At 34.6% G+C, this 26460-nt stretch overlaps 1 protein-coding gene across 1 annotated transcript; it reads left to right on the forward strand.

Moving 5' to 3' along the window:
• Positions 1-3117: 3117 nt before the first annotated feature.
• Positions 3118-24594, forward strand: tgm1l4 (transglutaminase 1 like 4). The gene is made up of 14 exons (XM_073822815.1): positions 3118-3165; positions 8122-8243; positions 10391-10582; positions 12389-12637; positions 12719-12837; positions 13899-14006; positions 14672-14849; positions 17860-17998; positions 18101-18293; positions 18415-18568; positions 22167-22451; positions 23486-23646; positions 23800-23936; positions 24070-24594. Exons 2-14 carry the CDS (start codon positions 8135-8137, stop codon positions 24212-24214), a joined length of 2169 nt encoding a protein of 722 aa, XP_073678916.1. The 5' UTR covers positions 3118-3165; positions 8122-8134; the 3' UTR covers positions 24215-24594.
• The last annotated feature ends 1866 nt before the right edge of the window (positions 24595-26460 follow it).

The following is a 26460-nucleotide window of genomic DNA, read 5'->3' on the forward strand; positions in this document are numbered from 1 at the left end:
TAGTCCATCGCTCTTTTACTTTGTGGATAGTAATTTTGAGTCGTTTGTTCCGCGGTTGTCCACAGCCTATCGTTAAACATGTCTATCGCATTTGTGGCACGAAAATTTTCGCGCAATCGTGCTGCTTGTATGAGGAGGTTTGCAAGTTACCAGCTGAAGTGCAGCAAGGACTTTGCAGCTTTGATTATGGACTATAAAAACGCTGATTACCTCGCAAAAACGCGACATCACGCGTCCTGTTCCGTGCTCCAGCACGGTTAGCGCTCACACTGCATGCTAACCGCGCCCAAGTCCAACTTTACCGGGCACGGCTCGGAGCACTCACACTAGTCAAACGAACCGCGCTTTGGTGGTCAAACGCACTTGGGCACGGTTCAAACTGCCTAGTGTGAGTACACCCTTAGTGTGAAATAAAGCCACACTTTTGAGCGCCGCTTACCGTGCTCCATAGCTGCAACTGAACAAGCGCGCGGCAAGCATTTCCAGAAATACGGTGGCCACAATGGAAACCAAAACTTGCGTGTTTGGAACCGATGATCGGAATCGAAAACAAATTTTATAAACAAGTTGGAACCGGTTCTCGATGCCCAACCCTAGTCGCAGCGCTGTCGTCATCAGCTTAGCTCGCCTCTGGCCCGCCTACATCAGATACACCGATTTGATTGGTTCCCAGAACTGCTTACGTAATGCAGTAAGTGCATCATTGCTCGATGCCAGAGTGTCTTTCAGAGACAATTCAAATTGTGCTCTCGCGAGACCTCTGGATTTCCAGGGTACAATCTTTGTTTGATTTTCAAATATTATTTTTTTTTTTTGTTTTTTTGTTATTTAGCTCAGCACTCTGAGCTTCAGTCATTAGAGAAGTAAATATTTATTTAACTACTGTATCTATCAATGCAAGCCATGTACTTCAGGTCTGCTGTCAATGAGAAGGCGCTGGATGCTGACAGATATCTTAATGTTTTCATAAAAAGACCTGCTTTGTACACTTTGTTCCAGCTAAAACTGTGTTATTAGAGCATCATTTGACAAATGTCTGCATAGCTGTTTATGAATTTGACAGCGTAAGCCAGACTGATCCACCCGTACACCAACAGTAGGCTCTTATCATACCAGACCGATGACAATAATCGCATGCTTCGGAGTATAAGAGGACACACACACCCCTCTTCAGTTTCTCCATCCTAATATCACGGCTCCCTCCCACTCTTTCTCTCTTTTTGTGAAATGTGTCAAACAGGTTTCTCTTCTTCTGTGTCACCTTATGTAAAACATCTGTAGGCTTTATGGAAACATGTTTAATGAAAATGAATATGTGTGTATGAGTGTTTGTTTTATGGGTTCAAAAGGTTAAATATGCACAATGAAGTTATATGTATAATATAAGATATGCATTATGAACACAACATTTTTTAACTACGAAATAGCAAAGAAAAGAGCAGTAGTGTGTGAATGGGACACACCTCTTTCTTTTTGCTAAAAGTAGTCGAGCAGAAATAATAGACTTCACCTTTAAATGGATTGCAAAAGTAAATGTTTGAGAACAGAGAAAAAAAACAACACTTATTACACAATGTTATCAATAAAGATGTTATATAAAACAAAACAAAAACTTTTTTGAATTATATATTTATTGTGTTTCCAGGGGTATTCAAAAATAGGAAAATAAAGCAATGCAATACTAAAATAATAGTTAAAAAGAAATTATAGTAATTTAAAATAATAGAACAGAATAGAATGAGGTTTTATTTGCCAAGTGTGTGTATATTTTAATTTTTTTTCTTCTTTTTCTGTATATGTGACCCTGGGCCACAAAAGCAGTTGTACGTTGCATGGTTGTATTCGTAGCAATAGCAAACAATACACTGTATGGGTCAAAAAAAAAATTTTAATGCCAAAAATCATTAGGATATAAAAAAATCTTGATATAGGATATTAAGATCTTGTTCCATGAAGATATTTTGTAAATTTCCTACCGTAAATGTGTCAAAACATGAGTTTTAATTAGTAATACGCATCGCTAAGAAATTAAATTTGAAAATTTAATGATGTTTTTTTTTTTTTTTTTTGCAGCCCAGATTTTCAAACTGTTGTATCTCGGCCAAATATTTTCCTATCCTAACAAACCATACATCAGTGGAAATTGTTTATTTTTTCAGCTTTCAGATGATACATAAAGCTCAATAATAAAAAAAAGTAATAATAATAATAATAATAATAATAATAATAATAATTGTGTTTAAGTGTCACATATTAATTTATTACATGTGAACAGAAAGAATTTAAATAAGACTAAGGGGGAAAAAGTAGAAAATAAAATTAAATGCTTATAATAATGTGCTATACATCTGGAACAGAAGGCTTATGTACAGATTTGTGCATTATGTACTGTATAAATCCAACTGCATAAATAAAATATGAATATGTATTTACCTAATATCTATATTATTGCCTGTTTCTTGGGTATCGAGGGAAAAAAAACACCTATTTTTGCAAAACTATTTTTGCCTTAGAAACTGAGGCGCTACTATATATATTTATTTATTTTAGAAAGAAAGAAAGAGTTAATAAATAAAATGAAAACAACTTAAATTAATAAATAAACAGCATATTTACACTGTAAAAAGAAAGTTATAGGAAATGGAATTCTAATTTATCGGAAGCTATTACTAATAGACAAATATTAAAAAATATATTATTTTATTATTATTTAACTTGCATTAATAAAATTATTATTATTATTGTTGTTAGTATTATTATTTGTGTGTTCAGAAAGTGCAATGAAATAATAATAACAATAATGCCATTTTATTTTTATTTTTGAACAGACTTTTGCTTTCACACTATAGAACTGTTAATTGTTAAACCTTGTGATTCACAGATTTTGAGCTGGTTCCGATGGTCTGTGATTCACTGTGATTTATATTTCCTGGAATATTTCCACTTCACTAAAAAGAAGGAAGAAATCCAATCTTTTAACACCTTTACCTGTCTGGGACATGCCATGAATGTTGTTCATCAGAGCCTGTCGCCACCTTCGTAGTAAAGGAGTGGCTACACAGGGTTAAATAAGACTCTAAGCAGGTGCTTCAGTGCCAAACATTCTTTGAATACATTGTCTGTCAGATCACCTGAAGTTCACACACCAGACGACTCAACACACAGGTAACACTTCATTACAAAATTACTGCATTATAAAACATGCTATTAAAGGTTTTTGTTATTAATTCACTGTTATTATTATGCTAAATTGATCAACAGCTCATGTTTACAGTAATTAAATATGCAAATACTGAAAACATATATGGCACCATTATTGCATTAAAGCAAAATGCTAGAAGTGAATAGGGCAAGAAATGTAACTAAAACTAACACTAATACTTAATACTAATCCCATATTTTCCCATCTGACTGCTTACATTAAGAATTTGTAAACTTTTATTTTATTACAAGTTTTGTGAAATGTTATATTTAAATATGCAAATAAATACTGTATATAACTTGCATAGATTTCCATAGATTTTTGTTTAATTTTGTTGACATGTTTGAGTCAAAGATTTTTCGTAAGGAGATTTTTAATCATTTTAAAAATGTTCTTAGTAATAAAACAGTATATAAAACCAGGAAAATGATATATGGACAAATCCTACAACAAAAATGTTCAGAATATAGAGAGGAATAAAACTGTAAAATTTGGTGTATGCAAGTCCTACTGAAGTGGAGAAAAAACTTTTTGCAAAAGAAAACGACATTTGAAAACATGCATTGTCATTGAAACCTACGCAAATAGAATATTTCTGCAAAAATAAAATCTGGTGAATGATATATGAACAAACCCTTCAGTAAAAACTTTCAGAATATTGAGAGGAATAAAACTGTCAAATTTTATGTATGCAAGTCCTACTGAAGTGGAGAAAAAAAAAGAAAATTGATTTTTGCGATGTTTTTAGTACTAAAAAAGTGAAGAAAACCAGGTGACTGATATATGAACAAAACCTTCTATAAAAATGTTCAGAATATAGAGGGGAATAAAACTGTAAAATTTGGTGTATGCAAGTCCTACTGAAGTGGAGAAAAAACTTTTTGCAAAAGAAAACGACATTTGAAAACATGCATTGTGATTGAAACCTACGCAAATAGAATATTTCTGCAAAAATAAAATCTGGTGAATGATATATGAACAAACCCTTCAGTAAAAACTTTCAGAATATTGAGAGGAATAAAACTGTCAAATTTTATGTATGCAAGTCCTACTGAAGTGGAGAAAAAAAAAATGATTTTTGCGATGTTTTTAGTACTAAAAAAAAGTGAAGAAAACCAGGTGACTGATATATGAACAAAACCTTCTATAAAAATGTTCAGAACATAGAGAGGAATAAAACTGTGAAATTTGGTGTATGCAAGTCCTACTGTAAAAACGTTTTGAAAAAAAAAAAGACATTTGAAGACATGCGTTGTAGAAACCTATATGCAAACAGAATATTTCTGCAAAAATAAAATCTGGTGAATGATATATGAACAAACCCTTCAGAATATAGAGAGGAAAAAAACTGTAAAACTTTGTGTATACAAGTCCTACTGAAGTGGAGAAAAAAATGACATTTGAAAACATGCATTGTAATTGAAACCTACACAAAACAGAATATTTGTGCAATGAAAAATATGGTAAATGATATATGAACAAACCCTTCAGTAAAAACCTTGAGAATCTAAAGAGGAATAAAACTGTAAAATTTGTTGTATGCAAGACCTACTGAAGTGGAGAAAAAACAACCTTTAAAGACATGCATTGTAATTGAAACCGACATAAATAGAATATTTCTGCAAAAATAAAATCTGGTGAATGAAATTAACAAATCCTTCAGTAAAAACCTTTAGAATATAAAGAGGAATAGTTTTTTAGTCGTCAGGTAATTTAAATTCTTGACAACATACTTTATTATAAAACATATTACGCTTAGTTGAGCTTTAAAAAGGATAATGAGAAATGTCAGTGAACTTTGATCCATATGTGCATATTTAAATTTGCATGACCTAAAATTTAATGGATTATTTAATAATGAAAGTTATGTAAAACAGTTGTTTTTGCTCATTAGCATGATCATTAATAACACTACGTCTGATCTAAGAGTAGATCTGTTGTTCTTGTATTGGTTTAGACATGATGAAGTGTCAGTTACAGCAGTCGGATGAGGTCATGCGTTTTAATCGTATTTAGGTGTGAGCTCTAAGAGGCGTCTTTGTTGCCAGTCTTTTGTCCGAGAACTATGTTAATGACTTGACATTTGGTGTGGGAGGTTATGGGTGTCAAGTAAACCAGGAATGCCCTGATAATGATTTATTAATTGTACTGTGAAAGGCTGGAATACACGGCATGACTTTTAAAACTCAAACTTACGCAGATGACTCACTTGTTGCAAGGAGATGCATGACCAATTAAAAAAAAAAAAAAAAAGGTGTTCTAAAATATCATGCATGTTTGGTCTCCTCCGACTGGATGGAATCAAAGTTTAAAGCTAAAAAAACACAGAAGTTGACATTTAATTTCCATATGAATTCAGAGAAAAAAATGGACAAATTATTTGCCAGTTGGCCCTGCTGTGACATTTCGGTGAGAAGAAATATTGTTCAGATGTAGTGTTTAAATACTAGCACTTTATAAGAATGAATGCATCCATTGATTCTTATATTTTCCATGTGTTAGAATAATAGAAAAGTCATAAAGACGCATTAAGACACTTCATGAGGTGCATCCTGAGAACACCAGCAAATGATATTTCCTTCTTCATCTGGCTCAACTAAAGTCATGCATTTGTAAAGAAATTCATTTGTAGGCACAATTTATATTTATTTAAAAATAAAACTCAAACAGTGTGCAAGCGGAAGCATTTAGGTCCAAAGATTGTTTAACTGCTAGTGTAAGTATTTTACGAGTCAAGGTCAAATCTAATGTAAACCTGCAATTAAATACAAAAGATTTTAAATAACAGTTTTTGTTTACATTAATTCACTAAGCAGATGATTTAATCCAAAATGATTTATCTAGTTTTTTTCACTGTATTTTATTATACAAATGTACAATAATGTTTATATTGTTTAGATCTTCATTCAACTTTTAATCTTGTTTACTTATATTTATTGTCTATTAAAATCTATGTATTATTTTGATTTGATATTAAATAGAAGGATCTGAAATTTAAATTCTCTTTATTAATTTGCTATAATAATTATTTGTATTTTTTATGTCTTGTGTTTTCTAATGATTTTTTATTTAAATTTCTATTTTTTATTTACTTTTTAAAATGTTCATAAAATTTTATTACGATAGAATATTTATTAGAAATTTAGTTAATTATTAATTAGCTTTGCCAATCATGCTAGTAACATGCTAGCAACTTGCTAATCATGCTAATAACATGTAGCAACATATTAACAGCTTGCTAATCATGCTAGAAACATGCTAGCAACTTGCTAATTATGCTAATAACATGTTTGCAACATATTAACAGCTTGATAATCATCCTAGAAACATGCTAGCAACTTGGTAATCATGTTAGAAACATGTTTGCCTTATGTTAACAATATTAGAATAATAATATTATTAATAATATTAGAAACATGCTAGCAGCATTGCTAATCATGCTAGAAACATGTTAGCAACTTGGTAGTCAGGTTAGCTACATTAGAAACATGTTTGAAACTTGCTAATCATACTAGAAATGTTAACAACTTGCTAATCATGTTAGAAACATGCTAGCAGCTTTGCTAATCATGTTAGAAACATGCTAGCAACTTTGTAGTCAGGCTAGAAACATGTTAGAAACATGCTAGCAATTTGCTAATCATGGTAGAAACATGTTAGCAACTTGCTTATGTAAGAAACATGCTAACAGCTTGTTAATCAAGCTAGAAAAAGGCTGGAAAAATGCTAGCAATTTATTAATCATGCTGGAAACATGCTAGCAACTTTCTGATCATAATAGAAACATTAGAAATGTGCTAGAAACTTGTTAATAATGCTAGAAACATGCTAGCAACTTGCTAATCATGTTAGAAACATGGTAATGACATGCTAATAGTTAAAAACATGCTAGTGACTTGATAATCATGTTAGAAAATGTTGGAAACATGCTAGCAACTTTCTAATCATGATAGAAAAATGTTAGAAACGTGTTTGCAACTGGCTAATTATGTTAGAAACATGCTAGCAGCTTTGCTAATCATGCTAGAAACATGCTAGCAACTTGGTAGTCAGGCTAGAAACATGTTAGAAACATGCTAGCAATTTGCTAATCATGGTAGAAACATATTAGCCACTTGCTTATGTAAGAAACATGCTAGTAGCTTGCTAATCAAGCTATAAAAATGCTGGAAACATGCTAGCAATTTATTAATCATGCTGGAAACATGCTAGCAACTTTCTAATCATAATAGAAACATTAGAAATGTGCTAGAAACTTGTTAATAATGCTAGAAACATGCTAGCAACTTGCTAATCATGTTAGAAACATGGTAATGACATGCTAATAGTTAAAAACATGCTAGTGACTTGTTAATCATGTTAGAAAATGTTGGAAACATGCTATCAACTTTCTAATCATGATAGAAACATGTTAGAAATGCGCTTGCAACTAGCTAATCATGTTAGAAACATGCTAGCAGCTTTGCTAATCATGATAGAAACATGCTAGCAACTTGGTAGTCAGGCTAGAAACATGTTAGAAACATGCCAATGACTTGTAATGTAATAATTTGTTAATCATGCTAGAAACATGCTAGCAACTTGCTAATGACATGATAATAATGTTAAAACATGTTAAACATGCTAGTAACGTGTTAATCATGCTAAAAACATGCTAGCAACTTGCTAATCATGCTAGACACTTGCTAATGTCATGCAAGTAACTTCATCAGTAACTAATCATGCTAGAAACATACTAAACATGCTAGAACAAATGTTAAAATCATGCTAACTACATGCTAATCATCTGATCTACCTATGTAAAGTTCAAAACTTTAAGCTTTTACAGCTGCTTCAAGCCAACCTAAAGTTTTGAAAAATGTTTTTTCCTTTTTTTAAAGCATTTGACGTATGTAGGTATTTTTCTTTTAATATTTCAGCCTGCTTGTAGAAATGTCTAGCTCTAACCCCAGCTCAACTGGAGGTCCCACGGCTGGCAGCGGTACAGCTGTGCCGAGGACCACATCTGCGTCTCCAACACCTGCGGCACGGCCTACTACAGGTGAGGAGGAAAGAGACGAAGGCTCACTTGCATTAAAAAATATGTATTATATCGTTATTTAAGTTAAATTTAGAATATGTTTTAATCTTTAAATTAAATGAAATGTAGAAAAAAAATGTATACTATATTTTGGGTCCACTATTGCAGGGCAAACACTAAGATTTGATGCCTTAAAGAGGTCATCGGATGCAAAACTAACTTTTCCATGTTGTTTATACATTAATGTGTGTTAAAAGTTTGTGTACACAACCACCCTACAATGATAAAAATCCACCCAGTGGTATTTTTTTTAATCTTTAAAAGTAACATCCCTTTTTTAAAATCAGGTCATTCTCAGCTTCTTGTCGGTGTGACGAAACACAGTTGATTGACATGAGCGTCTTACCTTAGCCCCGCCCTCACCGAGCTGAAACAGTCCGAATACGATCACCATTGTGTGACTCAGGTGCAGAGGAAGACTCTAATTGAGCGATTGAGCTGTTCTGTTGTTGGATGTAATAATGAACATAGCAGTAGTCATTTACTCCCAACATCTGAGCCGCTGAAGAGGCACAGAACAACGTTACTTTTGTTTTTAAAAGGAAAGCGCCGATCCCAATCTACATAGGGGAGAGCAGGGCACAACCTACCACTTTTTGAATTTCGTGGTTTATGTAAATCCACTTGGGGTACAGAGTACAATTTTTATCCACATTATTTTCACACTTGTCTAGTACAAATATATCGCTTTGTTTCATATTTACAGTGTATACGTTTTTCGTTATTCACCTCAAAAGAAAGGAAGTGAAACATGACAACATGCCCCGTAGGTTGGGTACATTGTAACATCTGAGGGGCACGTTGTAACACGACCATATGACAGCTTAAAATGTTATCTGATCGAATGAAAAAAATATACACAACAAACTAAAATATTTTGTCAGTAAAGTACATGTGTTAACTTTTTCAAATGAAGTAATGACATTTTTTTTTTTTTCATAAAAATATTCTAATTTTGGAGTTTGACAATGAACACATCCCTACCATGCTTGGAACGGCCCTGATCGCAACACACAGCTGTACAGTAGTTCAAAACAATGGACAAATAAATGAAACACATTTAGACATTCAGAAAAACACTCCCCTCTCTCCACACACAGCTCTCATAGAACACCACACACATAAACCAGCCAAAATGCTTTACATTTCTTGAAATAATAACTTCTGAACATGAAACATTGATTGTCAGCCTTTATTCACATGTTTCTTGTGGTTTCTTATCAAAATCCTTATAAGTCAATAGTGTAAATTACACCGCTAATGTCATAGAATAGCATAGTTTAATAACAGCGGGGCATATTGTCACACAGTGTTACAACGTTCCCCATCTGTGCACTGGAGTTTAGAGCAGGTTAGTGTCTTCTGCTGGTTTGCGAAGCAAGTTTTGTCTAATTTTAAAATGAATACTAAAAACTGAAATGAAAAGTTTACTTCAGCCAGAAATTTACTTTTAATATGGTAAAATAAATATTCAGCGATATCTTCAAAAGGCTTTTGAATTTTGGCGCTCTTTTTTTCTGTGCATAGTGTCGCTATGGCAACTAGTAAATACCGTAAATTTGGTTATGGTAGCGTGTGTGGAAATATTTAAACCATGTGTGTGACAATTAACCCTGCGTTAGTTTGTGCCCCGCTCTACCCTATGCATCTATGTTCGTGTGAATCGTTCCTGATACATTTTCACCCACAGCAGAAGTGAGTATAAGGGTTTTTATGCATCTTTGCAAATGGCCCTTCTTAATAATGTGCTTGTTGGCAAGTTTCGCCAATGAACGCGGCTAAATGCAGCTAAACGCGGCTAAAGTAAACATTACAGCTCGTAATCCCTCAGCAGAGAGGGGCGGGGCAAGCAGAGCTCATTTGCATTTAAAGGGCTCATGCTATAAAATGAGCTGATATTTGCAGAGCTGATTTTGACAAGGTAAAAGTGTGGTTTTTTTACACTACTATTGAGAATTTTTAACCAAAGTATATTAGAGACTTTTCATTAATACCCAAAAGAATCATATGAACTTGTGGAAAATGGGCATCCAATGACCCCTTTGATCACCCTGGGTCTTTACATTTTAGATTTCAGGATATCTGAACATTTCCTCTCTCTTTATTAGACAGTCTTCTGATGGTTCGTAAAGTTGACTTCCTGAAATCCAAGGATGGGCAGAACCGCCTTGATCATCACACAGACGCTTACTTCAGTGACAATCTCATCGTCCGCAGAGGTCAGACCTTCCAGATGTGGATCGAGTTCTCGAGACCCTTCAACCCGAAATCAGACAACCTGCAACTGCAGCTGAAGTTAGGTGAGTGAGCTGCCTACACAAAACCTGTTTGACAACAGACATTTTTTGTCGTTCTATTTAATCTTACAGGGTCCATAGAAATGAGTCATTTCACTGTTAAAGCGATCTATGTTTATCTTACTTCACACATTCTAAGAAGTCAATCATCTTAGCAGATGACAGACTCAAGACCTGACTTGTTTGCATTCCCTTTTATTGTTTGTTTAGTAAATAGTTTTTTAATTACTGCAGTGCTTCCTTCTCATTCCCACCAGATGCATCTTGTTTCTTTATATAATCTATAGACGTGTTGAGCAACATTTTTACTTTACCTTTAAACTCAGTAGCAGAAGAGCAGAATCAAATTAGCATCAGAAGAAAACCCAAATAAAAACCAGGGGTAATATAGCAAAATAAACTAAAAAGTATGTTTATATTTATATATGTACTGGACCAGGACAAAAATAAAATATCTGTAAAATTATTTAACTAATTTTGTTTTAGTTAGTTGCCAAGTCAACATTTCCCTTTTTATTTAGTTTAATTGGATGCACTAAAATTACTAAAACTGAGATAAATATTAATAAAAAAATCTATATAGACAATTACTAAAACATAAAATAAAATAATAAAAAAATTAAATTAAAATTAATTCAAGATATTAATAAAAAGTATTGTTTCTCAATTATGCTAAAATATCACTAAAAATAATCAAATTAGGTGTTTTTAAAATTATTTAACTAATTTTGTTTCAGTTAGTTGCCAAGTCAACATTTTTCATTTTTGTTTTGTTTAACTGGATGCACTAAAATAACTTTAAAAAATATATATATATATAAACCATAAAAAAATCTAAAGAAAATATAAAAACAATAAAAAAATTAAAATCAATTCAAGATATTAATGCAATATATTAATTAAAACTAATAACTAATTTTGTTTCAGTTATAGTTGCCAAGTCAACATTTTATATTTTCATTTAGTTTGACTGGATGCACTAAAATAACTTTAAAAAATATATATATAAAAACCATAAAAAAAATCTAAAGAAAAATATAAAAACAAGATATTAATAAAAACTATAGTTTCTCAATTATAGCATGTTATTAACATGTTTTTTTCTCTCAATGTTTCTCATCTGGAGTTTGATGCTTTAGCATTGTCTGAATTATAAATAATAAAAAATATAAATTAAAAATATAAATATCACTAAAAATAATCAAATGTCTACGTTATATCAGAATCAGAAATAAAAGCGGTATCAGAAAAACAACTTGAATCAAAATCAATACTCAGTGCATATCAGATGCATATTAGAAATTTAGAATTAAAATCACACAATCATTCCAAAAACTGACATTAGCTTGTGATTTGTTGGATTTAAAATCATTCTGTACTCAACCGTCGCTCATAAAACATAAACATGGGGGCTACGGAAATGATAGCATGTTTTTTCATGTTTTTCATCCGGAGTTTAATGCCCAAGCATTGTCCGAATGATAAATCAGTGTGTGACACAGAAAGAAAGATGCCTAGACATTTCGACGGTTAGTTCAATTATCTTGCTTGTTATTCAGAAGTAAGTAACTGACAGACAAATCTATTCATTCCAGATGGATGTGAGTCATGAAGTAGTTGGGTTTGAGCCAGGACTAGTTATTATGTGACCTAATCCGTCTAATCCAGCTACTCCTTAAATCTCCTTTCTGTGAGAATCTGCAGCTGAGTTACTGACAGATGATTTGATGAAAGCTAAATCATTAAGACGGAGTTCCTGAGGCATGGTCATCTGACAGGAACATTCCCATATCTTTTGTTGGGTTTCAGACCCCATCTTCACCAGCAATCCTGGGATTCGCATCTCTGTCCCGTTAGTGGACGTATTAGAAGATGCACGCTGGGAGATGAAGATCGTGGAGCAGAAAGACAAACGTGTGCTGCTGTCGGTCAACACTCTTCCCACCGCCTCCATCGGCCGCTATAGGGTGACAGTAGCGTCCTTCTCAACAAGGGGCAAACTGCTGTACCCCTGCACCCCAAATGACGTGTACATGCTCTTCAACCCCTGGTGTGAAGGTAAGGAGTCAACAGAAGTCAATCACACTTGTTATTTCCTCATTAACCTTAGTAAGACCACATCGATCTGTCTCTCCTTAGATGATCCCGTGTATCTGGACGATGAAGCAGAAAGGAAAGAATATGTTCTGAATAGCATGGGTAGAGTTTACTATGGAACCGAGCAGCAAATTGGAGGCAGAACGTGGAATTTTGCCCAGGTGTGGACATTTATTTATTTATTTAGCAATAGTTTATCAGTTCTGTTGTAATGTATAACTCTGCTATCACGGTTATGGACACGGTTTGCTGTGTTTCTTGTTTTCCTTATTCTCCTGCCCTATTTAGTTCTTGTCACTCTAGTTTCTGATCTTGTAATAGTTTTCTCATAACTTATTTGTTTTTAGGTGTGTCTTATTAATTAGCCCATTTTATATACTCCCTGTTTTGTTTTGTTCTCTTCTGGTAATTACAATTGCGTGTGCTACATTTTCTCATGTGATTCTCCTACGTTTATTCCTTGTAGATTTATTATTAAAGGTCTATTTTGGATTATACCCCCTTGGTGTGCCCCTAATATAACATGCAGCATCTATTATTATTATTATTATTTTTCCATTATTATTAATAATTTTCAACCATCTTATCAGTTTTAACAGATTCACTTACTATCTGTATTGCTCTGTTATTTCCATTATTAATATCATTGTTGTTGTTGCTATAATTAATATTATAATGCAACTGTTTTATCAGTTTGAACAAATTCTGTTATATATAATTTGAGTATTAATTTCATTATTAATATAATTGGTGTTGCTGCTGCTTGTTAATTTGCAGTTTTAATTTTTTTGTTTGTTTTGCAATTTATTATTGTTGTTGTTGTTGTTGTATTATTATTATTACTTACATTATTATCATTATTATCATTATTATCAATTCCAATATTATTTATTATAATTTGATTTATCAGTTTTAACAGATTCACTTACTGTCTGTATTGTTCTGTTATTTCCATTATTAATATCATTGTTGTTGTTGCTATAATTAATATTATAATGCAACTGTTTTATCAGTTTGAACAAATTCTGTTATCTATAATTTGAGTATTAATTTCATTATTAATATAATTGGTGTTGCTGCTGCTTGTTAATTTGCAGTTTTAATTTTTTTTGTTTGTTTTGCAATTTTTTATTGTTGTTGTTGTTGTTGTATTATTATTATTACTTACATTATTATCATTATTATCAATTCCAATATTATTTATTATTATTTGATGTATCAGTTTGAACAGAGTGTCCTGGAAGCGTGTCTGTTTCTTTTGGAGAAGAGTCAGGTCGCTATGACCGAATGGAGAGATCCAGTGGTCGTGTCTAGAATGGTATCTGCTCTGGTGAGTCACATTTACCAGATTCATAGGAATCTTTTTCAAGACATTGCATGTTGAACACTAGAACCAGTGTTCGTTTGTTTATGGAGACGCATGCTTTCATTTTCATTGAAACAATTGCGCATTCTCCTCTGCCTCATCTGGCACAGTTTCAAACCTCATTCGTGTAGAGATATGTCCTTTAATTCTACATACTTGATTAATGGATATGGAACTGTGAAAAAAATCCCATTTGATCTTTGCAGTCTTACTATATCACTTTTTAAGATTTGTTACAAATGTCTCAAATAATCAATCTACAGCATAAACAGTGAAATAACAGCTGTGTTAAGTGATCAAAAGTATCTCAATGACATTACAGATATACACTACTGTTTAAAAGTGTGGAGTTTGTAGGATTTTAATGTTCTTGACATCTTTTCTGCTCGCCAAGGCTGTATATATTTGATCAAAATACAGAAAAAACAGCAATATTGCTGTGATCAAAGCTGCATTTTCCGCATCATTTCTCTAGTCTTCAGTGTCGCATGATCCTTCAGAAATCATTATGATATATGCTGCTGAAGAGACATTTCTGATTATTAAAAAGCTGATTGAAAAGATGATAGATGCATGATTCAAGAGCTAAAAAGCTGTTTTTGAAAAGATTTTCTCTTCTTCTGTGACAGGTGAACTCCAATGACGACCGCGGTGTACTGATGGGTAATTGGTCAGACAGCTTTGAAGGTGGGACGAGTCCCACCGCCTGGACCGGGAGCGGTGACATCCTGAGACAGTATTACAAAAGTTCAGGAAGGCCTGTCAAATTTGGCCAGTGCTGGGTCTATGCAGGAGTCACCGCATCCAGTATGTTTGGTTTTCATCACTCCACACTAAAAATCAATAAATACTGTCAACAGCCAAAAAAAAAAAAAAAAAAAAATCAAGAATATAATATAATATATAAAATGTATATATAAATCAATCATATTAGTTAATACCTTCAGAATATAGAAAGGAATAAAACTAGTATTTAAGTGCTTCTGAAGTAAAGAAAAAACTTTTTTGTAATTGAATTCTACAGATTCAAGATTTAAATAGTAAAATAAAATAAAAACTTAATCGTGTTTAGATGTTTTCTTTTCGCCAGTCTGAAAAAAGATAATGTTTTCGCAAAAAATACGAAAAAAATTGCCAGAAAGAATAAAAGTAGCTGTAAAAGATTACATAGAAAAACAAATCAACATGTTTTTCGGAATAATATCCTTGTGAATTACATATGAACAAACCCCTCATTAAAAACCATCAGAATATAGATAGGAATAAAACTGCTAAGATTGGGGTATGTAAGTGCTGCTGAAACCTAGAAAAAAGTTAAATATGTGTTGTAATTAAAATCTACCGCCACAAATAAAAAAAGTGGGCAAATAAAATCAGGTGGATGGCATATAGAGAAACCCCTCAATAAAAACCTTTAGAATATAGAGAGGAATAAAGCTACCAAGTTTAGTGTATGTAAATGCTGCTGAAATGGAGAAAAAACTCTTTAAAGACATGTATTGTAATTGAAATCTACAGCCACAAATAGATCAAGTGGACAAATAAAATCAGGCGAATGACATATAAACAAACCCCTCAGTAAAAACCTTTAGAATGTAGACAGCTATAAAACTGCCAAGTTTAGTGTATGAAAGTTCTGCTGAAATTGAGGAAAGACTCCTTAAATATATGTATTATAATTTAAATCTACAGCTGCAAGTTGATGAAGTGCAAAAATGAAATCAGGTGAATGACATATAGACAATCCTCAGTAAAATCCTTCAGAATATAGAGAGGAGTTAAACTACTAAGTTTGGTGTATGTAAGTCCTGCTGAAATGGAGGAACAACTCCTTTAAGATATGTATTATAATTCAAATCTACAGACGCAAGTTGAAAAAGTGCAAAAATAAAATCAGGTGGATAACATATAAACAAACCCCTCAGTAAAAAACTTCTGAATATTGAGAGTAATAAAACTACTAAGTTTGGTGTATGTAGGTGCAGCTGAAATGGAGGAAAAACTCCTTAAAGGTATGTATTATAATTTAAATCTACAGCCGCAAGTTGATAAAGTGCAAAAATGAAATCAGGTGTATGACATATAGACAGTCTCCTCAGTAAAAACCTTTAGAATATAGAGAGAAATAAAACTACTAAGTTTGGTGTATGTAAGTGCTGCTGAAATTGAGGAACAACTCCTTTAAGATATGTATTGTAATTCAAATCTACAGACGCAAGTTGATAAAGTGCAAAAATAAAATTAGGTGTATGACATATAGACAATCTCCTCAGTAAAAACCTTTAGAATATAGAGAGAAATAAAATTACTAAGTTTGGTGCATGTAAGTGCGGCTGAAATTGAGGAAAAACTCCTTAAAGATATGCAATATAACAGAGATCTACAGCCGCAAATAAAAAAAGTGCAAAAATAAAATCAGGTGAATGACATATAAGGAAACCCCTCAGTAAAATCCTTCAGAATATAGAGAGGAATTAAACTACTAAGTTTGGTGTATGTAGGTGCAGCTGAAATGGAGGGAAAACTCCTTTAAGATATGTATTATAATTTAAATCTACAGCTGCAAATAAAAAAAAATGCAAAAATAAAATCAGGTGGATGACATATAAACAAACCCCTCAGTAAAAACCTTCAGAATTTTTTGGTAAACAAATAAATGCAGTCGTAAAGGCAAGTTTTTACCAGCTAAGGCTCCTCAGTAGGGTCAAACCATTCTTGTCCCGAGCTGACCTTGAAAAGGCTGTCCATGCCTTTATCAGCTCGCGGATTGACTACTGTAATGCCCTCTACACTGGACTCAATCAATCACTTCTTAATCGGCTTCAATTGGTGCAAAACGCTGCAGCACGTCTCCTCTCCAACACCTCCAAACGCTCTCACATCACCCCTGTCCTTCACTCTCTCCACTGGCTTCCAGTGCGGTTCAGGGTGGAGTTTAAGATCTTGATGTTCGTGTTCAAGGCCATCAATGGTCTGGCCCCTGCCTACCTCGCGGAGTTGGTTAAGGTCTACCAACCAGCAAGAACTCTGCGCTCCTCTGAACACATCGCACTAATTACGCCCAGGTTCAACTATAAAAAGTTTGGAGGCCGATCATTTGCCGTCCAGGGCCCTAAACTGTGGAACGCACTTCCGGCACAGCTTCGCAGTAACACTGAGTTGTGTGTTTTTAAATCACAATTGAAGACACATCTTTACAGTCAAGCTTTCGACACGTAGCCGCTGACTCGATTGCTGCTTTATGTTCCTTTTTGTGCTTGTATTTATTGTTGTCTGTTGTGATTCTTGATCTTTTTCTGGAAAGCGCCCTGGGCACCTTTCTGGCTGTTGTAAGGCGCTATATAAATAAAATTTGATTGATTTGATTGAGAATATTGAGAGGAATTAAACTACTAAGTTTAGTGTATGTAAGCCCTGCTGAAATGGAGGAAAAACTCCTTAAAGTTATGTATTATAATTTCAATCTACAGCTGCAAACAGATATAGTGCAAAAATAAAACCAGGTAAATTAAATATAAACAAACCCCTTAGCAAAAACCTTCAGAATATAGAGAGGAATAAAACTGCTAATTTTGGTGAATGTAAGAGCTGCTAAAATTGAGAAAAAACTCTTTAAATGTATGTGTTGCAATTGAAATCTCAAAGTTAGCGAATTATGAAAAAACAATGGTTTTGCCAGTAGTGTATTGCCTTAACAAATACTGGCAAAGCTGGTGAATTTCAAGGCAACTCCAACACTGTGGAATTTATTACAGCTTACTGTTCAGAATGTATATAAATCTTTTTATAATGTTCTTTTTTAACATTTTTTTTTCAGTATTGAGATGTCTTGGTATTCCCACCCGTTGTGTGACCAACTTCAGCTCTGCTCACGATACAGACCTTTCTTTGACCACAGACATTTATCTTGATGAGAAACTGGAGCTCATCAAAGACGAGACCAGCGATTCTGTCTGGTACAAAAAAAAAACCATCCATCTCTTAAGTTCCTTTTATTGTTATTAATGTCATCAGTGTCATGTTATACTCTCTCTCTCGTTGACTCTCTTTCTCTGTAGGAACTTCCATGTGTGGAACGAGTCCTGGATGACCCGTCCGGACCTCCCGCCAGGTAACGGTGGGTGGCAGGTGGTGGATGCGACCCCTCAGGAGCTCAGCCAGGGTTCGCACCGCTGCGGTCCCACTCCTGTCTCTGCCGTCCGCAATGGACAAGTCGACCTGAAATTCGACACTCCTTTCGTCTTTGCTGAAGTGAGTACTTCATACAAACTTTGTTTCACCTTCATTTGTGTCTGATGGCATTTCGAACTTCGAGTTTTATTTTGGAGTCAGAACATCTAAGTGGCTGAATTGGTTTCACTGTGCATCTCAGGTGAACAGTGACAGAATCTACTGGCAGAAGAATCCTGATGGAAGTGTCATTCAGGTTCATGTGGAGAAGAACACCATCGGTCAGCACATCAGTACTAAAGCTGTGGGATCTGACAGACGTGTGGACATCACACATCTCTATAAATACCCAGAAGGTAACAATACAAATGCACCTGGTCCATTTCAAGGCATCATAGACATGCTCCCGGCGGGTGTGTTCCTTATTTTTACACGTTTAATAACAATAATAGCACTAAAGCCTTTCAATCAATATTTATGTATATTTTATAATAATGCATACATATTTAATAATGCATTCTAATTATAAACTTCATTTGTTCACATTTAATACAAGAAATGCAGCAGAAAGTGCAAATCACATAAAAACTGGTTAAATACCTTAAAAAACTGAAGATACGTTTTAGAATATTTTAGAATGATAATAATAAATAAGATATAAATAAAATGGGAATGTATAACAAAATATAAAAATTTAATCTAATGATAAAAAAGAACTTTAGCTAAAAAGAAGTGACATTGTTCACAAGCTGTCTTTCTACCGTTAAAAAACTTGATTGAGTGGTTACATGAGACATGAAACATTTCAGTGAGTACTATGTGTCCTATCAGATGTCAAATAGACATATATTAGATCAATTAGATGTTTATGGTTTAAAAATGTATGTAAAACTGATATCTTACAGACGTCTGTCAGATGTTGCTCCAAAGTCCCGATCTGAATAATAATTCATGAGTCCGCTCTAGTTCCAATCTGAATCAAATGGTTTGTGAGCCATTATCACAAGTCTTTAAATTTGCTAAATTATTTGCGATTCATGCACAGAAGTCTCAATCTGAATCAAATGATTCACACAAAGAAGTCTCAATCTGAATCAAATGATTCACACACAGAAGTCCCGATCTGAATTAAATGATTTGCGGTTTGTACTCTGAAGTCCTGATCTAAAAATAATGATTCATGAACCTGCTCCTAATTTCCGATTTGAATCAAAGGATTTGTGATTCTCGCTCCAAAGTCCATATCTGAATTAAATGAATTGTGATCTGCGTTCTCAAATCCACAGCCATTATCACGAGTCTTTGAATTTGCAAAATGATTTGCGATTTGCGTTCCAAAGTCCCAATCTGAATTAAATGATTCATGCACAGAAGTCCCGATCTGAATCAAATGATTTGCGATTTGCAATCTGAAGTCCCGATCTAAATAATGATTCATGAACCCGCTCCTAATTTCCGATTTGAATCAAATGATTTGCGATTCTTGCTCCCAAGACCAGATCTGATTTGTGATCTGCGCTCCACAGCCATTATCACGAGTCTTTGAATTCGCAAAATGATTCGCGTTTCACATTCCGAAGTCCCAATCTGAATTAAATGATTCACACACAGAAGTCCCGATCTGAATCAAATGATTTGCGATTTGCAATCTGAAGTCCCGATCTGAATAATAATTCATGAACCCGCTGTAGTTATGATCTAAATCAAATGGTTTGTGATCTGCACTCTGAAATACGCAGCCATTATTACACGTCTTTAAATTCACAAACTTATTTGCGATTCATGCACAGAAGTCCCAATCTGAATCAAATGATTAATGCACCAAAGTCCCAATCTGAATCAAATTATTTGCGATTTGAGCTCTGAAATCCCGATCTGAATAGTGGTTCATGAACCCGCTCCTAATTTACGATTTGAATCAAATGATTTGCGATTCTCGCTCTGAGGTCCCTGTCTAAATAATGATTCATGAACCCACTACTAATTTCCAATTTGAATCAAATGAATTGCGATTCTTGCTCCCAAGTCCAGATCTGATTTGTGATCTGCGCTCCATAGCCATTATCACGAGTCTTTGAATTCGCAAAATGATTCGCGTTTCACTTTCCGAAGTCCCAATCTGAATTAAATGATTCACGCACAGAAGTCCCGATCTGAATCAAATGATTTGCGATTTGCAATCTGAAGTCCCGATCTAAATAATGATTCATGAACCCGCTCCTAATTTCCGATTTGAATCAAATGATTTGCGATTCTTGCTCCCAAGACCAGATCTGATTTGTGATCTGCGCTCCACAGCCATTATCACGAGTCTTTGAATTCGCAAAATGATTCGCGTTTCACATTCCGAAGTCCCAATCTGAATTAAATGATTCACACACAGAAGTCCCGATCTGAATCAAATGATTTGCGATTTGCAATCTGAAGTCCCGATCTGAATAATAATTCATGAACCCGCTGTAGTTATGATCTAAATCAAATGGTTTGTGATCTGCACTCTGAAATACGCAGCCATTATTACACGTCTTTAAATTCACAAACTTATTTGCGATTCATGCACAGAAGTCCCAATCTGAATCAAATGATTAATGCACCAAAGTCCCAATCTGAATCAAATTATTTGCGATTTGAGCTCTGAAATCTCGATCTGAATAGTGGTTCATGAACCCGCTCCTAATTTCCGATTTGAATCAAATGATTTGCGATTCTCGCTCTGAGGTCCCTGTCTAAATAATGATTCATGAACCCACTACTAATTTCCAATTTGAATCAAATGAATTGCGATTCTTGCTCCCAAGTCCAGATCTGATTTGTGATCTGCACTCCATAGCCATTATCACGAGTCTTTGAATTCGCAAAATGATTCGCGTTTCACATTCCGAAGTCCCAATCTGAATTAAATGATTCACGCACAGAAGTCCCGATCTGAATCAAAGGTTTTGTGATTTGCACTCTGAAGTCCGATCTGATTCATGATTAATGAACTTGCTTGTAATTTCTGATTTGAATCAAATGATTTGCAATTCTCGCTCCAAAGTCCAGATCTAAATCAAATGAATTGTGATCTGCACTCTGAAATCCGCAGCCATTATCACGAGTCTTTGAATTCACAAAATGATTCGCGATTCCGAAGTCCCAATTTGAATCAAATGATTCACGATTTTTGCGCTCTGAAGTCCAATCTGAATAATGATTTATGAACCTGCTCCTAATTTCTGATCTGAATCAAATGATAATAATTCATAAACCATTATTTTGGATCAGGACTGCGGATTCAATTCACAAAATGATTTGTGCTCTGATTGAACTCTCGATCTGAATAAAAAAAATGGCAAAAGTGCTTTGAAGTTTTGAATAGTTTTGATTATTATAGTAACCAACATACTCATAATTCAATAAATCTTTCTTTATGTTTGCATATTCATCAGACAATAATTGAAAAAATGTGATTGTGTAAAACCAACAACATTACAGCAGCATCAGATTGCTAGTGTCTCTTTTACAGTGTACATCATTTTATTTAGATATTGAAAATATATTGGACCAATGATAATTCTCACAGAAAACTGGCCTGGGACCTTGATCATAATTAAGTAAGTTTATGCTTAACGTACCTGTAAGAAAAAATATCTGTCAATATCGTTAGAAAAATATACTTAATTTAAAAGGGATCATATTGACCATAATTTTTAATTTTGTTAAACAAAAACTCAAACTGGAAAACAAGACAAACATACAGAGGAATAAATTATTTCATGCTAAATTACTTTTTGTAATGTGAAACACGTAGGATGCATGTGGAGCATCCAAATCAGTCAGCAGCTGCATTTCTATACAAGATTCTTTTGGATCCCTATGTAGTACACTAGGGTTTAAAAGCAGAGCTAATACTCCAACTCTTAATTAAAATATAACAACTCACACTCCCCTTTTCTGTTCGTTCATGTCCTTCAGGTTCAGAGGAGGAGCGCATAGCTGTGGAAACGGCCAGTCGCTTCGGCTCTAAGCCGACTTTGTATCCGGAACCCACTGAGAAAGACGTGAGCATTGAGATTGTCATGAACAAACAAGGACCTCGTATCGGTGATGATGCCAATCTCTCCATCGTCCTGACTAACAAAAGCTCAAAGCAGCGCACGGCCAGTCTGCTGTACGAGGTGATGGTCATGTACTACACTGGAGTGCTGAAAGACACCGTGAAGAAGGAGCGGATTCCTGTCGACCTCAAACCGGAAGAGAGTGAGTTGAGTTTGACTATTAAACAGTCCCACCAGAGACTGAGAGTATTCTGGTTATTGTGCCCCAAAATGTCTGAATTAGCATCTGAAATCACTTGATTATGAGGCCTGCTACAGTTGGTATTCAATTTCAACCCAATTTCATTTACAAATTCTACCTCTAAAACATGAAAAGGATATATTTGTGCCTTGCACTCTTAAAAATGCCATAGAAGCGATGCCATAGAAGAACCGTTTTTTGGTTCCACAAAGAACCACTTAGTCAAATGTTCTTTAAACCATCTCTTTCTTACCTTTTAATAATCTGAAGAACCTTATTTTGCCACAAAGAACCTTTTGTGAAACAGAAAGGTTCTTCAGATGTTAAACGTTCTTTATGGAACCATTTAGACCAAAAAGGTTCTTCTATGGCATCGTGAAGCACCTTTATTTTTAAGAGTCTACTTACATTAAGTGTTTCTAAAAAAAAAAATCGAACACTAGCTGTGTTTCCATTACAGATTTGTGCAAATCTTTGGCGATATTTTATAAATGTTGATTAAAAAGTATTGCGAAATGACACCTTTTTATTAACCAATGTTATGCAAGTGAAACTTCATTTTTTGGCAGCGGCTATTTGCAATTTGGAGTTACTGTAAATAGCCTCTGCCAACACCGCAGACTATTTGCACTTAGTGCAAAGTCATGGCAACGGATATTTGTGGGATTTTAGCTATATTTAATTGAATGTGACCTGAATATGTGAAAAAAAGCTTCCTTTGCTGTTTTGCAAAATATTCCTTTTTTCAAATTGCCTGAAAAACCACCTCATGTGAGCTTAAAACTTTAAAAAGTTTTTGCGCAATTGACGCATTTCCATTAGGCATAATTTCAATTTGCAATTTCAATTTACGCAATTTTAAGGGTAATGAAATTGCAGCTACTGTCTAATTGGTCATTTTTATAGGTAGCAACCAAAGAGGAAAGAGGAAACCCATAGTGGAATATTTTTTTTTATCATTGCAATTAATGTCATGTTCATTTGTCTCGCTTCAGCCAAGACTATTCCTTGGACACTGACATATGAGGAGTACATAGACCATCTGGTGGATCAGGGTGCTTTGATGCTTACAATCACCGGGCGGGTTAATCAGACCAAACAGATTCTGGCCACACAGTTCAACTTCAGACTACGAACACCAAACCTCATCATCACTGTATGTCAAATACATGATCCACTAGACTTTATTTGTGCACTATATTCCATGTCTTCTAAAAGTCACATGATTGTTTGTGTGAGGATCAGACTACATTTAAACTCCATTTTAGCTCATTTCTGTACATTCATTGATGAGTTTTTACTGTTTCAGCCTCTAGAGGATGCTGTGGTGGATAAAGAGTTGACCGTTAAGATCACGTTCAAGAACCCGCTGTCACAAGAGTTGAAGAACGTTTTGTTCCGTATTGAGGGATTGGGAATGCAGAGCGTCAGAAAGATCGAACATGGGTAAGGCTTTCAGTGTTTAACGGCATTTTCATTTCAGGTTAAAAACATAGATGTATACTACTATAAATATGATAAACTGCATTTAAAGAGTGAAAAGCTTCCAGTAAGTTTCTATTCTCGTTCTGTCTGTCAGTGATGTGGAGAAGAAAGCGACGGTTACACTGATGGAGAAGTTTGTTCCTACCGTCTCCGGCTCTCAGAAGCTCCTGGCATCGATGGACTGCCGTCAGCTCACTCAGGTGCACGGATTCGCAGATATTGTGGTGAAACCAAATTAAAAAAAGCACTTCCACTGTAAAGCCTTCGAATGCTCTATGTTTACTTATAAGAATGTTAACTTAATTAATACAGTACTTGATATGAAACTGATGCAAGTCAGCCTTGCCTGTCTTTACTAATGTTTATGTGAGCGGATGGTCATGAACTCATCCTCTAATGTGATAAATGTATTGTTAATTTAATTCACTAATTTAATTCAAAGCTATATTGATTGTAAAACTTAACACTTGTCTTTATTCAGAAGCTGTAGTTCTTCCAATATAATACAAGAATCACAACATTTTACATGTAATTCCATGTTAACAGTATTTTTTTTGATAAGTAACATGTACAGCTTTCTGGAAATGTTGCATTTTTTGTTGACTTTCATGCAATCGTATTAAACGTCATTTTATAAAATTCATCATGGCTTTTTTATATAAACAAAATTTGAAAATGTTAGGACTTCCATGTGTAGTCTAAAGCTTCATCTCTGCATTAAAGGGTTAGTTCAAACATGAATTAAAATTAGCCCATTATTTGCTCATCCTCAAGGCCCATCCTGGGTGTCAATGACTTTCTTCTTTCAGACGAATCTAATTGGAGTTATATTAAAAATGATCCTGGCACTTCCAAGCTCTTTGGGCAGGTGTTTCTTGTCAACAGTCCAAAACAAGTCCAATAAAGTGCATCCATTCATAATAAAAAGTGCCACAAATGGCCCCAGGGGGTGAAAAAAAGGCCTCCTATAGTGAATCGATGTGTTTTTGTAAGAAAAATATCTATATTTAAAACGTAATAATGACTTTTAATCAACACCAGGGGCGGCTGGCCTATGGTGGGCGATAGTGCATCGCCCTCCTTGAGCCACACGAAAAAAGAGAGAAAAAGAGTCTTATTTTGCTGGTCCTAGTCTGCATATTACTGTACAATCAACAGCCTGAATGTCACTTTCCAACCTAAAACCTCGCCCCCTTGGGGCGATCTCAGTCAGATTGAAAATCACCCCAGCCGGTCTCATAGGGTTATATTGTGAGATTTTTTTTTTTTTTTTTCAAATTTTGGACCCTACAATGCATTTCAATGGGCACCGGGAGGGTTCGCCCCAACGTGATTTCGTAATACGCACTGATGCGTGCTCGAAGATGTACAGCACGCACGCGGGAGACCGCCAGACCCACATCGACATCATGGCTAGCAACTTGAACTCCATCGTGTCATTGAGGGATTTACCATTCAGTCGTTGAAATAATGTGGATAAATTGGCTTTAAAAGAATCAGGAACATGCCTGATTTTAATGAGAGGGTAATTGATCACTTTGCCTGCTTAAAAGAGAGGCGAGCAAAATTTCAATACAAGTGATGTGTGTTAATAAATGGTGCATTGCTTATGTTATATGTTGTATTCTCCAAATGTTGTATTTTAAATAGTTGTATTTATTGCATATTGGCAGCCAAATTTAAACTGAATATGTTCTGGAAAGATTTGATTAATTACAGTTTTAATATGAGAAATAAAAAGTCTTTAATTGTAAAGCAGTATTGCTTTTTTTTTCTCTCTTAGAGGGCAAACTAGTTGATGACAATGTGTCTCTTGATGGCCATGGTGAAAGTGTTTCAGTGTATTTCAGACCATTGCGATACATTTAATATAGCTATTCAAAATACTGTACAGTTTGTACAATTCATGCCTGATGTTGCCATCTGGGAACAGGGAAACCAAATCAAACAATGCAATGTAATGCTGTAAAGTTGGCTATCTGAATTTTATCATAATTTTACCCATTAAAGCAGTTATCTTTGCCATCATCGGAACAGTTGCCCCCCCAGAGATATTTGTCAGGAGCCGCCACTGATCAACGCGCTAGCTGTTGCACACAGAAGCAGCAAGGGGTGGATGACGTAAGCCGTTTGCATTGTGCTTGTGAGTCTTGCGAAAACCAACGTTTGTTTAAGCTGGGTACACACTACAAGACAATCAGGCATATTTTGGGCCGATTTCATCCCATCTGACAATCCTAGGTAATGTCCGATTATCTTGGTGGTTTTGAAGATTATTTTATCAGATTTTCCTGTGGTGTGAGGTGTGTTAAGAGTGACTGAATCTGCTCGGAAGAATCCTAAATATTAAACATGTTGAAATCCTGATGTGTGGCGGGAACTCTGAGGACAAACGTGCAGATTATCACGTGAAACGAAACAATATCCAATCAGAAAGCGAGCTGACAGAAGACGGAAGAATAACAAAGGCAATTAGCCTTTTTCA

The sequence above is a fragment of the Garra rufa genome, chromosome 18 (genome assembly GCF_049309525.1).
Source record: "Garra rufa chromosome 18, GarRuf1.0, whole genome shotgun sequence".
NCBI lineage: Eukaryota > Metazoa > Chordata > Actinopteri > Cypriniformes > Cyprinidae > Garra > Garra rufa.

Coding starts and splice junctions, on each gene's coding strand:
- tgm1l4 (XM_073822815.1), top strand. CDS start 8,135: ATGTCTAGCTCTAACCCCAGCTCAACTGGAGGTCCCACGGCTGGCAGC. Junction 10,583..12,388: donor GCAACTGCAGCTGAAGTTAG/GTGAGTGAGCTG, acceptor GTTGGGTTTCAG/ACCCCATCTTCACCAGCAAT. Junction 23,647..23,799: donor CACCAAACCTCATCATCACT/GTATGTCAAATA, acceptor TTACTGTTTCAG/CCTCTAGAGGATGCTGTGGT.